The 10917-nt window shown below is 49.6% G+C and overlaps 1 protein-coding gene across 4 annotated transcripts; it reads left to right on the top strand.

The window, feature by feature from the left end:
- Positions 1–238: 238 nt before the first annotated feature.
- On the top strand, positions 239–10835 carry LOC115120724 (tyrosine-protein phosphatase non-receptor type 3-like). 4 transcript variants are annotated; one of them, XM_065014579.1, is made up of 27 exons: positions 239–324; positions 1400–1730; positions 1851–1945; positions 2524–2649; positions 2754–2796; positions 5084–5165; positions 5427–5471; positions 5578–5630; positions 5833–5950; positions 6063–6150; positions 6236–6324; positions 6403–6466; positions 6551–6750; positions 6837–6962; positions 7070–7219; positions 7336–7417; positions 7514–7591; positions 7675–7731; positions 7829–7985; positions 8066–8241; positions 8396–8486; positions 8689–8750; positions 8883–9029; positions 9463–9591; positions 10184–10329; positions 10407–10542; positions 10669–10835. In XM_065014579.1, exons 3-27 carry the CDS (start codon positions 1877–1879, stop codon positions 10756–10758), a joined length of 2604 nt encoding a protein of 867 aa, XP_064870651.1. In that variant the 5' UTR covers positions 239–324; positions 1400–1730; positions 1851–1876; the 3' UTR covers positions 10759–10835. The 4 variants fall into 4 exon arrangements, with proteins under 4 accessions (XP_064870651.1, XP_064870649.1, XP_064870650.1 ...); XM_065014577.1 differs by having other exon boundaries at positions 1853–1945; positions 7318–7417; positions 10669–10834; XM_065014578.1 differs by having other exon boundaries at positions 1400–1620; positions 1853–1945; positions 7318–7417; positions 10669–10834.
- Positions 10836–10917: the final 82 nt, after the last annotated feature.

Raw genomic sequence — 10917 nt, forward strand, 5'->3', positions numbered from 1 at the left:
GAGCTTTTTTTTCAAAGTATATTCCACCCCTTGTTCTGGTGAATCAGTGTCACTCTACAGTTCTGCAGGGCTGCGTGAACAGATGACATGAAATATTTTTCCTCTGATGAAAGAATATGATCTGCTGTAGGCTACAGCGGGGTGGTTGAGGACCAGAACACGCATCCATCAAGGCGGGAGCGCGCATTGAAGAGGCGGGGCAGCGGGAATATCTCTTTCCGGATATTTACCTCCACCTGCCCGCTCGACGCGCCCAGTTCCAAGGTTTTTAACAGCGGTAGTATCAACGGACATGACAAAGTTCCCAAATCCAGGACTACTGAGGTATTTTAACTGATCTTCTCGAGCTAGATTGTCTGTGTTCTCATAACAATCCTCCAGGATCAACTTGATATCTGAAGTGAAGTAACGTTAAAAGTTGCTGAATTGAGCGTAGCAGCAGAAGAACCTATAACATTAGGCTACGTTTATGTTGGTCGTTCATAGAGCCTACTTAGTTTAAAGTTCACGTCGAGGCTGTATGTTTCAAATAACGTCCAATATACTATATGGTAGGTTATCTTATTCTCCGTGTTAATCATTGCGATACACTAGTTTAATCGATAACCGAGATGACGTTGCTCATCTGAAAACAAGTTTGCCAATGCAACCAGGTGCAAATCTCAGGCCTAGTTGACACACTTTAAATAGGCAATGTTGTATACCAATACTGCCCACTCAACAGTCTAGACTTGGCAAAAACTCCTAAAATAGTTTAGGCTGCTCAGTTTAACTGGTGTGAATGTCATTATCATCATGGAAAATCAGGCGTGAGAGAGTGCTCTACTCACTGTAATGTATTCAAAGTATTCAGAGTGAGTCCAAACATTAACGTGTGTGTGTGTGTGAGAGAGAGAGACCTACAAAAAGACCTGTCCCACTCCCCTCAGCCTACATTAACAAGCACACACACACAGGGCTGTTATTAAAAGCATGGGTTAGTGGGTTGATGCCCAGCAGAACTGGTGTGTAAACAACACTGCAGCTCGTGTGTGTGCATGTAGATCTGAGATCAGTTCCTAGGCCTGTGGATGGACCAGCTTGTCTCTGACAATATTTAACATTCTTATCATTCAGCAGTCTGCACAGGGCGGAGGAGAGAACAGGGAAAAAGGACATGTTCAGACTCTGGACAGATAATAATGTATTACCAACATACACACTGCATTACTCATTGTAGCATGATACTGCTTCAGACACACAAATTACTCACTGTGTGTGTGTGTGTGAAGTAGAAAAGGAGCTGTTCACTGCAGACGATGTCATCCTTAGGGAGGGGCTAAACTACATGAGCAGATATCATCACAGTTTCCAGAGTCTGGAGGTGTTTCATTAAGATGTGTGTGTGTTCTCTCCCCAGGTTGTGGAGAGATGGACTGAGGGTTGTGTGAGTGAGTGACGTGTAATTCAGAGTGAAAAGACAGAGACGTGACAGTCCCGCGTCCCATTGTGACATAGTTACGCTGCTCTGAGACCACTGTCTGCGGGGGGAACACACAGCCATAACGGGTACCTCCCCAACATTCCCAACCAATGCGGCTCTGAGACCAGTCTGCAGGGGGGAACACACAGCCATAACGGGTACCACCCCAACATTCCCAACCAACGCGGCTCAACATACGCGTCCCTCTATTGATTTGAATGTGTTGACAGTTGGAGAAATAGCTTGAGCCGCATTGAGAATTAGAAAAGTATGAAAGCCAATGGTCCAATATTCTAGAATACTGCTGTGTGTGCACATTTTGGACACTGATAGACGTGTGTGTGTGTGTGTGTGTGTGTGTGTGTGTGTGTGTGTGTGTGTGTGTAAGAGGTTGAGTAACCTGCAGTAACAGACATGCCCAAACCTGATCTACTGTGTTTGGTTCAACTACTGGACAACACTATCCAGACCTTTACAGTCAACGTGAGTACACACAGTCCTGAGTAGAGTGGGAATGATAGACTGGGAGACTCAGATCTCAGCTTCCTAATGATAGACCGGGAGACTCAGATCTCAGCTTCCTAATGATAGACCGGGAGACTCAGATCTCAGCTTCCTAATGATAGACCGGGAGACTCAGATCTCAGCTTCCTAATGATAGACCGGGAGACTCAGATCTCAGCTTCCTAATGATAGACTGGGAGACTCAGATCTCAGCTTCCTAATGATAGACCGGGAGACTCAGATCTCAGCTTCCTAATGATAGACTGGGAGACTCAGATCTCAGCTTCCTAATGATAGACTGGGAGACTCAGATCTCAGCTTCCTAATGATAGACCGGGAGACTCAGATCTCAGCTTCCTAATGATAGACCGGGAGACTCAGATCTCAGCTTCCTAATGATAGACCGGGAGACTCAGATCTCAGCTTCCCATTGATCTCAATACACAACCTTGACCTGGAGAACACACTCACTAGAAAGGCTTTACCAAAACACAGTGTACTGCAATATCACACACACTGACTGACTCCCGGTATAAGGTGTGTTTTGCGTCTCTCAGAAGCAGGATGCAGGTGAGGTTTTGCTGGAGCAGGTGTGTAACCAGCTGGGTCTGCTGGAGAGACACTTCTTCAGTCTGCAGCTACGAGACTCCAACACCACCATCGTCACTCAAACACACTCTCCTGTGAGTAGCTACACACACACACACACCTAGTGAATACTCTAAAACGCACACAACAGATGGTGAATTTAGCATCATGTCTTTGATTAACATAGTTTGTCTTGCAGAGGTGGCTGGAGGCCAACAAACCACTGAAGAAGCAGCTGAAAGGTAAGAAACACTAATTGAGACCTTGGCCTGAGCCCAGTGACGCCCTACTGTTTAGCCTGAGCCCAGTGACGCCCTACTGTTTAGCCTGAGCCCAGTGACGCCCTACTGTTTAGCCTGAGCCCAGTGACGCCCTACTGTTTAGCCTGAGCCCAGTGACGCCCTACTGTTTAGCCTGAGCCCAGTGACGCCCTACTGTTTAGCCTGAGCCCAGTGACGCCCTACTGTTTAGCCTGAGCCCAGTGACGCCCTACTGTTTAGCCTGAGCCCAGTGACGCCCTACTGTTTTTAGCCTGAGCCCAGTGACGCCCTACTGTTTAGCCTGAGCCCAGTGACGCCCTACTGTTTAGCCCAGTGACGCCCTACTGTTTAGCCCATTGACGCCCTACTGTTTAGCCCATTGACGCCCGACTGTTTAGCCCAGTGACGCCCTACTGTTTAGCCCAGTGACGCCCTACTGTTTAGCCCAGTGACGCCCAACTGTTTAGCCCAGTGACGCCCAACTGTTTAGCCCAGTGACGCCCAACTGTTTAGCCCAGTGACGCCCAACTGTTTAGCCCAGTGACGCCCTACTGTTTAGCCCAGTGACGCCCTACTGTTTAGCCTGAGCCCAGTGACGCCCAACTGTTTAGCCTGAGCCCAGTGACGCCCAACTGTTTAGCCCAGTGACGCCCTATATGTTTAGCCCAGTGACGCCCTATATGTTTAGCCCAGTGACGCCCTATATGTTTAGCCCAATGACGCCCTATATGTTTAGCCCAGTGACGCCCTATATGTTTAGCCCAGTGACGCCGTATTGTTTAGCCTGAGCCCAGTGACGCCCTACTGTTTAGCCTGAGCCCAGTGACACCCAACTGTTTAGCCCAGTGACGCCCAACTGTTTAGCCTGAGCCCAGTGACGCCCTACTGTTTAGCCTGAGCCCAGTGACGCCCAACTGTTTAGCCCAGTGACGCCCAACTGTTTAGCCTGAGCCCAGTGACGCCCTACTGTTTAGCCTGAGCCCAGTGACGCCCTACTGTTTAGCCTGAGCCCAGTGACGCCCTACTGTTTAGCCTGAGCCCAGTGACGCCCTACTGTTTAGCCTGAGCCCAGTGACGCCCTACTGTTTAGCCTGAGCCCAGTGACGCCCTACTGTTTAGCCTGAGCCCAGTGACGCCCAACTGTTTAGCCCAGTGACGCCCAACTGTTTAGCCCAGTGACCCCCAACTGTTTAGCCTGAGCCCAGTGACGCCCTACTGTTTAGCCTGAGCCCAGTGACGCCCAACTGTTTAGCCTGAGCCCAGTGACGCCCAACTGTTTAGCCCAGTGACGCCCTTCTGTTTAGCCCAGTGACCCCCTACTGTTTAGCCTGAGCCCAGTGACGCCCAACTGTTTAGCCCAGTGACGCCCAACTGTTTAGCCCAGTGACGCCCAACTGTTTAGCCTGAGCCCAGTGACGCCCAACTGTTTAGCCCAGTGACGCCCAACTGTTTAGCCCAGTGACGCCCTACTGTTTAGCCTGAGCCCAGTGACGCCCTACTGTTTAGCCCAGTGACGCCCAACTGTTTAGCCTGAGCCCAGTGACGCCCTACTGTTTATTTTCTGAGCCCAGTGACGCCCAACTGTTTATTCTGAGCCCAGTGACGCCCAACTGTTTAGCCCAGTGGCGCCCTATATGTTTAGCCCAGTGGCGCCCTATATGTTTAGCCCTATATGTTTAGCCCAGTGACGCCTACTGTTTAACCTGAGCCCAGTGACGTCCTACTGTTTAGCCTGAGCCCAGTGACGCCCAACTGTTTAGCCTGAGCCCAGTGACGCCCAACTGTTTAGCCTGAGCCCAGTGACGCCCAACTGTTTATTTTCTTAGCCCAGTGACGCCCAACTGTTTAGCCCAGTGACGCCCAACGGTTTAGCCCAGTGGCGCCCTATATGTTTAGCCCAGTGACGCCCTACTGTTTAGCCCAGTGACGCCTACTGTTTAGCCTGAGCCCAGTGACGCCCTACTGTTTAGCCTGAGCCCAGTGACGCCCTACTGTTTAGCCTGAGCCCAGTGACGCCCTACTGTTTATCCCAGTGACGCCCTACTGTTTATCCCAGTGACGCCCTACTGTTTATCCCAGTGATGCCCTACTGTTTAGCCCAGTGACGCCCTACTGTTTAGCCCAGTGTGCATTTTGATAAATGATAAATATAAGATTGGATTCTGTGGAAGGGGTGAGGGGATTGTGGGGGTCATATTAAGGTCAGGGGTGATGGATTATTAAGGTCAGAGGTCATTGGGCTGTGTCTAACAGCATCTCTGTCCAACAGGAGTTGTCTCTCCATTCTACCTGACCCTCCGAGTCCGATTCTTCATCTCAGACCCCAACTCTCTACAGCATGACCAGACCAGGTATGGACATGAGAGATCATGGCCTCGTGATGAGGTAGCCCTGCCTGACACTTCAAATTCACTGGAACCTTTGGCCCAATAGGGAATTTCCTCTTGGTCTAATGGTCAAGAGGTTGGGTTCTCCTATGGGAGACCTGGGTTCAGAGCCCCTGTGTGTGTGTGTACCTGTATACTATGTTGAGAGAGTGTGTGTGTGTCATTAGCTTGTACTGTACATGTGTGATTCAGATCATAAGTCTCTACTGTCCTGTGTGTCTTCAGACATATGTACTTCCTCCAGATCAGGAGTGACATCAGAGAGGGCAGGTCAGACACTACGAGCTCCCACCTACACATGCATTCCCTCTTACTCCACCTAGTGATGTAAACAATGTGACTTTACATTGAGAAAGTGTGTGTGTGTGTCCTGCAGGTTGAAGTGTCCTCTGAGTGCAGCTGTAGTACTGGCCTCCTATGCTGTGCAGTGTAAGTTACACTCTTCTTTGGTCTTTTTAGTGTGTTGTCTGTCTGGAGGTTTAACATAATCTGTTTCACCCCTTCTCTTGCTCTCTCACCCCCTCAATCTCTCACCCCTTCTCTTGCTCTCTCCCATCCCCCACCCTCAATCTCTCACCCCTTCTCTTGCTCTCTCTCACCCCTTCTCTCTCTTTCTCTCTCTGTGTTGTAGCTGAGCTAGGTGACTACTCCCCAGACCTTCTCCCTGGTTACCTGTCCAAAAGCCACTTCCTCCCGGAGCAGGATGATGACTTCCTGTCTAGAGTGGAGGCTCTGTACCCAGGGCACAGGTACACACCCACACCAGGCACGTGTACAGCACCCCCCTAGCCTACTAGAGGACATGGTGGAGCTGTTAGCATAATGCTGATACCAACCTATCCTACTCATGGGCTGTTTCAGGGGGCTGAAGCAGAGTGAGGCAGAGCTGTGTTTTCTCAACACAGCAAGAACTCTGGAGATGTATGGAGTGGAGCTACACACTGCCATGGTAAGTACCTCCATATGTCTCCCTCTGACTCACCCTTGTCTTCCCTCTTGTCCCTCTCATGTTTCCATCTCTTTCTTTCTCTCAGGACTCTGACAGTTCCCCTCTATTGGTGGGATTGGCCTCAGGGGGCGTGGCTATCTTCTGTAACATGATTTGCTCCAGTTTCTTCCCCTGGTGAGCACCTGGACTTCTGATCAGACACACACACACCGCACACAAATACACACCCTGAGTGTGTATTGTCTCCTGCAGGGTGAACATCATCAAGATATCCTTCAAGAGGAAACGCTTCCTTATGCAGCTCAGACACAAACATGTGAGTCCTGATTGGCTCAAAATTGCGCCCTGCTCTCCTATTGGCTGACCTTAGTGTTGTCTTCATAACCTGTGTGTGTTCCAGGGGGAGACGCAGGACTGTGTGGTGAGCCTGGTCCTGCCGTGCCCCAGGGCCTGTAAGAACCTGTGGAGGTCATGTGTGGACCATCACTGCTTCTTCTACACCAACCTGGCAACCTGTAGCCCACACCACACCAACCTGGCAACCCAGATACACAAGCTGCTCCCACAACACTGGGCCTTGGGCAGCACTAAAACAGACAGGCAAGCACACACACACACATCATACACACTATCTTTCAGTCTTTCTTTTACTCATCTGCACACACACACTCTCGTCTCCTCTGCAGTGGTCCAGTGTGTAAGAAAGTGATGGGTGGGATGGAGTGGAACCCAGCTCTGAGGGGATCCACCTCGTCAGAACACCTGGAGACCAAGAGCCTACCTTCCCGATCCCCCCCGCTCACACCCAACTGGTACTACCGACACCACAGCCTCACACACTGCTACAGCAGGAGATACCATGTAAGGGGTAGCTGTGACTAGGGGTAACTTCATCATACCTTCTCTCTCTCTCTGTTAGGCGGAGTCCTCGTGTGCGTCATGGTGCCCGTAAACCCCGCCCCTCCTCAGTGGAGCTAAACAATGACCTGCGAGATGTGTCGGAGGGGGAGGATGTCTTTTACACCTACAGGGTCTCCCTCAGCAGCCAGGAGGGCACGCCTACACACAGGTCAGACACACACAAACACACAATTTCATACCGTGTGTGTACCGGTGTAAAGTACATTCTCATGTTGGAGTCAGTTCTGAACACAGTATCTATCTCAGTTTTTCTGGCACTCACAGCCAAGGAGGTGGATGGTCGCAGGTTGATGACATCGGCACAGGAGAGGAAGACATTAAGGCCACCTCTCACTACCGGGACAAGGTCAGTTACCCAGACAGACAAGGGAGTGATCCAGTATTTGTGATAAAGTATCTCATCTGTGTGTGCCAGACTCAGTAAACTCTGTGTGTGTTGCAGCGTGCTCTTGGTGATGGCGACCTGCTATTGGTGCGTCTCGCTCCTGATCACGATGGAAAGTTTGGTTTCAATGTCAAAGTGAGTCTCCCCTTCAATTAATCACACACCTACTCTCTTACATGCAGTACCATTCCTGTATCCCTGACTGTTCCTCTTCTCAGGGTGGCGTGGACCAGAAGATGTCCCTGGCCATATCCCAGGTCAACCCTGACTCCCCTGTAAGTGTGTTCTGGTTTGCCTGTGTAGATAATGCATTTGTAAACAGTACTTTAGATGAATCCAATGTGATTTGACTTGTTGATGAATTGATTGTAGGCGGGGCGGGTTGAGCCAAGGTTGTTGGAAGGTGACCAGGTCGTGCTGATCAACGGTCGCGACATCTCTGAACACACGCATGACCAGGTGGTCATGTTTATAAGAGCCAGCAGAGAGTCCCACTCCAGAGAACTGGCTCTGCTTATACGACGCAAAGGTAACACACACTAGAGAGAGCAAGAGAATGGGCCTGCTAATCAGACACTGATGCAGGTAACACACTGTGTGTGTGTTTAGGTCCAGGGCGTGTGGCCCCCCTGCTGCAGTTTCCCTCTGCCCTGTCTCTGACTGGCCAATCACACGGTGATCCACTGCTTCTGCCTGGCCAATCAGAACAAGGCCAGACACTTGAAGAGTCCATGAAACAACTGGAGAGGGGAATCCAGACAGGCACTCTCACCTTCCACTTCGAGGTGTGTTTTAGTTAGACAACAACACTATGAAAGGGACTTGCTTCTGTGTTAAATGTAACAGATGCACTTTGGGAATAACTTGTCAATAAGACCTGCTGTTGACAATCCAGACAGAAGAGCATGGTGAGTGATGGTGGTGATGTGTGTGTTGTAGAACCTGTACATGAGGAAGCCTGGCCTGTCAGTAGCCTGCGCTCGTCTCCCTGAGAACACAGACAAGAACAGATACAAGGACGTGCTGCCCTGTGAGTACACACACCATCTCACACACTGTGTGTCCTAGTAGGAGTGACTCGACATGCCAGTGTACCCATCTTCCCTAATGTCCTGAATCTGTGGAGCTGGAGGACAGGACACTGGTGCTTTGTTTGTTGAGCTGGTACGGTGGTTTGGGTGGGTCTGGAGGGCCCTGGTTCTGACTCCATCTCTAATTCTTTGTTCTGTCAGATGACATCTCCAGAGTGGTACTTCAGTACCAAGAGGACTACATCAATGCAAGCCACATCACGGTCAGTACACACTGTGTTTAGTGTTGTCCTGGTTGGTTTGTGTATAGTGATGCTGTATTTGTGTGGTGTGTGTGTGTTTGTTGTCCTTGTTGGCTTGTTTGTGTATAGTCATGCTGTTTGTGTGTGTCTCAGGTGATGCCCCCAGGGTCTGGTGTGTGTCTGCGGTACATTGCAGCTCAAGGACCGCTGCCTCAGACCTGCACTCACTTCTGGCAGAGTGTGTGGGAGCAACACACACACACCATCATCATGCTCACCACACTCACCGAGAGAGGACGGGTATGCACACGGGATCTCTCTCTCTCTCAAAGAGTGAAACACATTTAGTGAATGAGAATGGGTACAGCACACACAGGTTTACCAAGGTCCCAGGCTTATTGTGAGTCGCTGTCTGCATCTTTGCCTGCCTGTTGCTTGGTAACCTGAAGCTCTCACTGATTGATTGTCTTGTTGATATTCCACAAGTGCCCTGGTTTTTCTCACACACACACATTCACGCTGACAGTCAGTTTCCACTCATCTCCTGATGTAATACAAGTACTGGCCCTGAGAATGTCCTGAGATGTTTGGGAGAACATAGTGAGTGAAGCACTGACTCAGAAATATGAAACACAGCTCAGTAAAATAATATTTCTCAGAGCTTAAAGATTATAGACTCTATAGTAAATCAATATTAATGAATATCAAAATCAATCATGTGTGTGTGTTTCAGACTAAGTGCCACCAGTACTGGCCACACCCTCCTGAAGTGAGGGATTATGGGTACCTGAGAGTCAGCTGCCACTCTGAGGAATGCAACCTGGCCTACGTCACACGCCAATTCACCCTCACACACACACAGGTAACACACAAACAAGACCTGCCTCACATAACAGGAGGTGTGCCATATATGTGTGTGTGCGCCATATGTGAGTTTTCCCACAGGAAACATTGACCAAACTATCCCCATCCAGCTCCATGTGTTTCTGCTTCCATTGGCATTGTTTATTTACCTTTACAACACAGAGGTTAATATAGAACATGTTCTCCTTTACAATAATAGCCTGCCAAAGAGTACACACACACACACACACACACACACACACTACACTGCTGTGCAGACCCATCTGTTCCTCTGGCTGTCAGTTAATGCCTGCATGGACCACAGGCTGGACAACACACTCCTCCTCCATCTCTCCCTCTACTCTCCTCCTCTATCCCTTCTCCATCTAACTCTACTCTCCTCCATCTCTCCCTCATCACAGTAACTAACGAGTTACCATACCCTACACGTTTCTCTCTCCTCGTATCTCATCCATCTCTCCCATTACAATCATCACATATCCAAGTTAATTTAATTTATGAAAATATCTTTGATGAGAAACAGATGGGGAAAAAGTGTGTGTTCTCTCAACTGTTTTCCATCTGTTTTTCCTATACGTGTGTGTTTCCAGCTGGGAGAGGAGCGTTCTGTGACCCACCTGCAGTATGTAGCATGGCCAGACCATGGTGTACCTGATGACCCCTCAGACTTCCTGCTGTTCATCACCTCTGTTAGAGAGAAGAGGACAGGAGACACACCACTTATGGTGCACTGCAGGTACACACACACACACACACACACACTAGGGTTACAAGATTTTTAACACCTCATGTATGTTGTTGATATAATTGCAGCGCAGGGATTGGGCGTACAGGTGTTCTCATTACCATGGAGACGGCGTTGTCACTGTTGGAGAGCGGTCGACCTGTGTTCCCTCTGGACATCATCAGGACGCTCCGAGACCAGAGGGCCATGATGATCCAGACCACGGTACACACACGTCTAACCATTAGCTACTCTCCTCCCAAGATCATCATTGAAACCCTAATGTCTATGTCTGCAACTTCCTTTGGTATGTTTGTATGTGACTGGACTGTTTTTATGTTTGTGTTCAAGTGTCAGTTCCAGTTTTTGTGTGAGGCCATCCTGCGTGTCTACAGAGAGAGAGAAGAGAGTATTCTGCAGCACCACCCTCAGCACTGCTAATGGACCATTAACAGGAGGATGGGGGGACAGCTAGCCACAGCACTAGGCTAACAGGAGGATGGGGGGGGACAGCTAGCCACAATGCTAGGCTAACAGGAGGGGGGCAGCTAGCCACAATGCTAGGCTAACAGAAGGATAGCTAGCCACAGCACTAGGCTA

Source organism: Oncorhynchus nerka, unplaced genomic scaffold (assembly GCF_034236695.1).
Source record: "Oncorhynchus nerka isolate Pitt River unplaced genomic scaffold, Oner_Uvic_2.0 unplaced_scaffold_2609, whole genome shotgun sequence".
Classification (NCBI taxonomy): domain Eukaryota; kingdom Metazoa; phylum Chordata; class Actinopteri; order Salmoniformes; family Salmonidae; genus Oncorhynchus; species Oncorhynchus nerka.

Bases quoted from the DNA above. Each gene is read 5' to 3' on its own strand.
- LOC115120724 (XM_065014577.1), top strand. From the start codon at position 1,877: ATGCCCAAACCTGATCTACTGTGTTTGGTTCAACTACTGGACAACACT. The intron at 6,151-6,235 runs GTAAGTACCTCC...TCTTTCTCTCAG, and splicing joins TGGAGCTACACACTGCCATG to GACTCTGACAGTTCCCCTCT. The intron at 6,467-6,550 runs GTGAGTCCTGAT...TGTGTGTTCCAG, and splicing joins TGCAGCTCAGACACAAACAT to GGGGAGACGCAGGACTGTGT.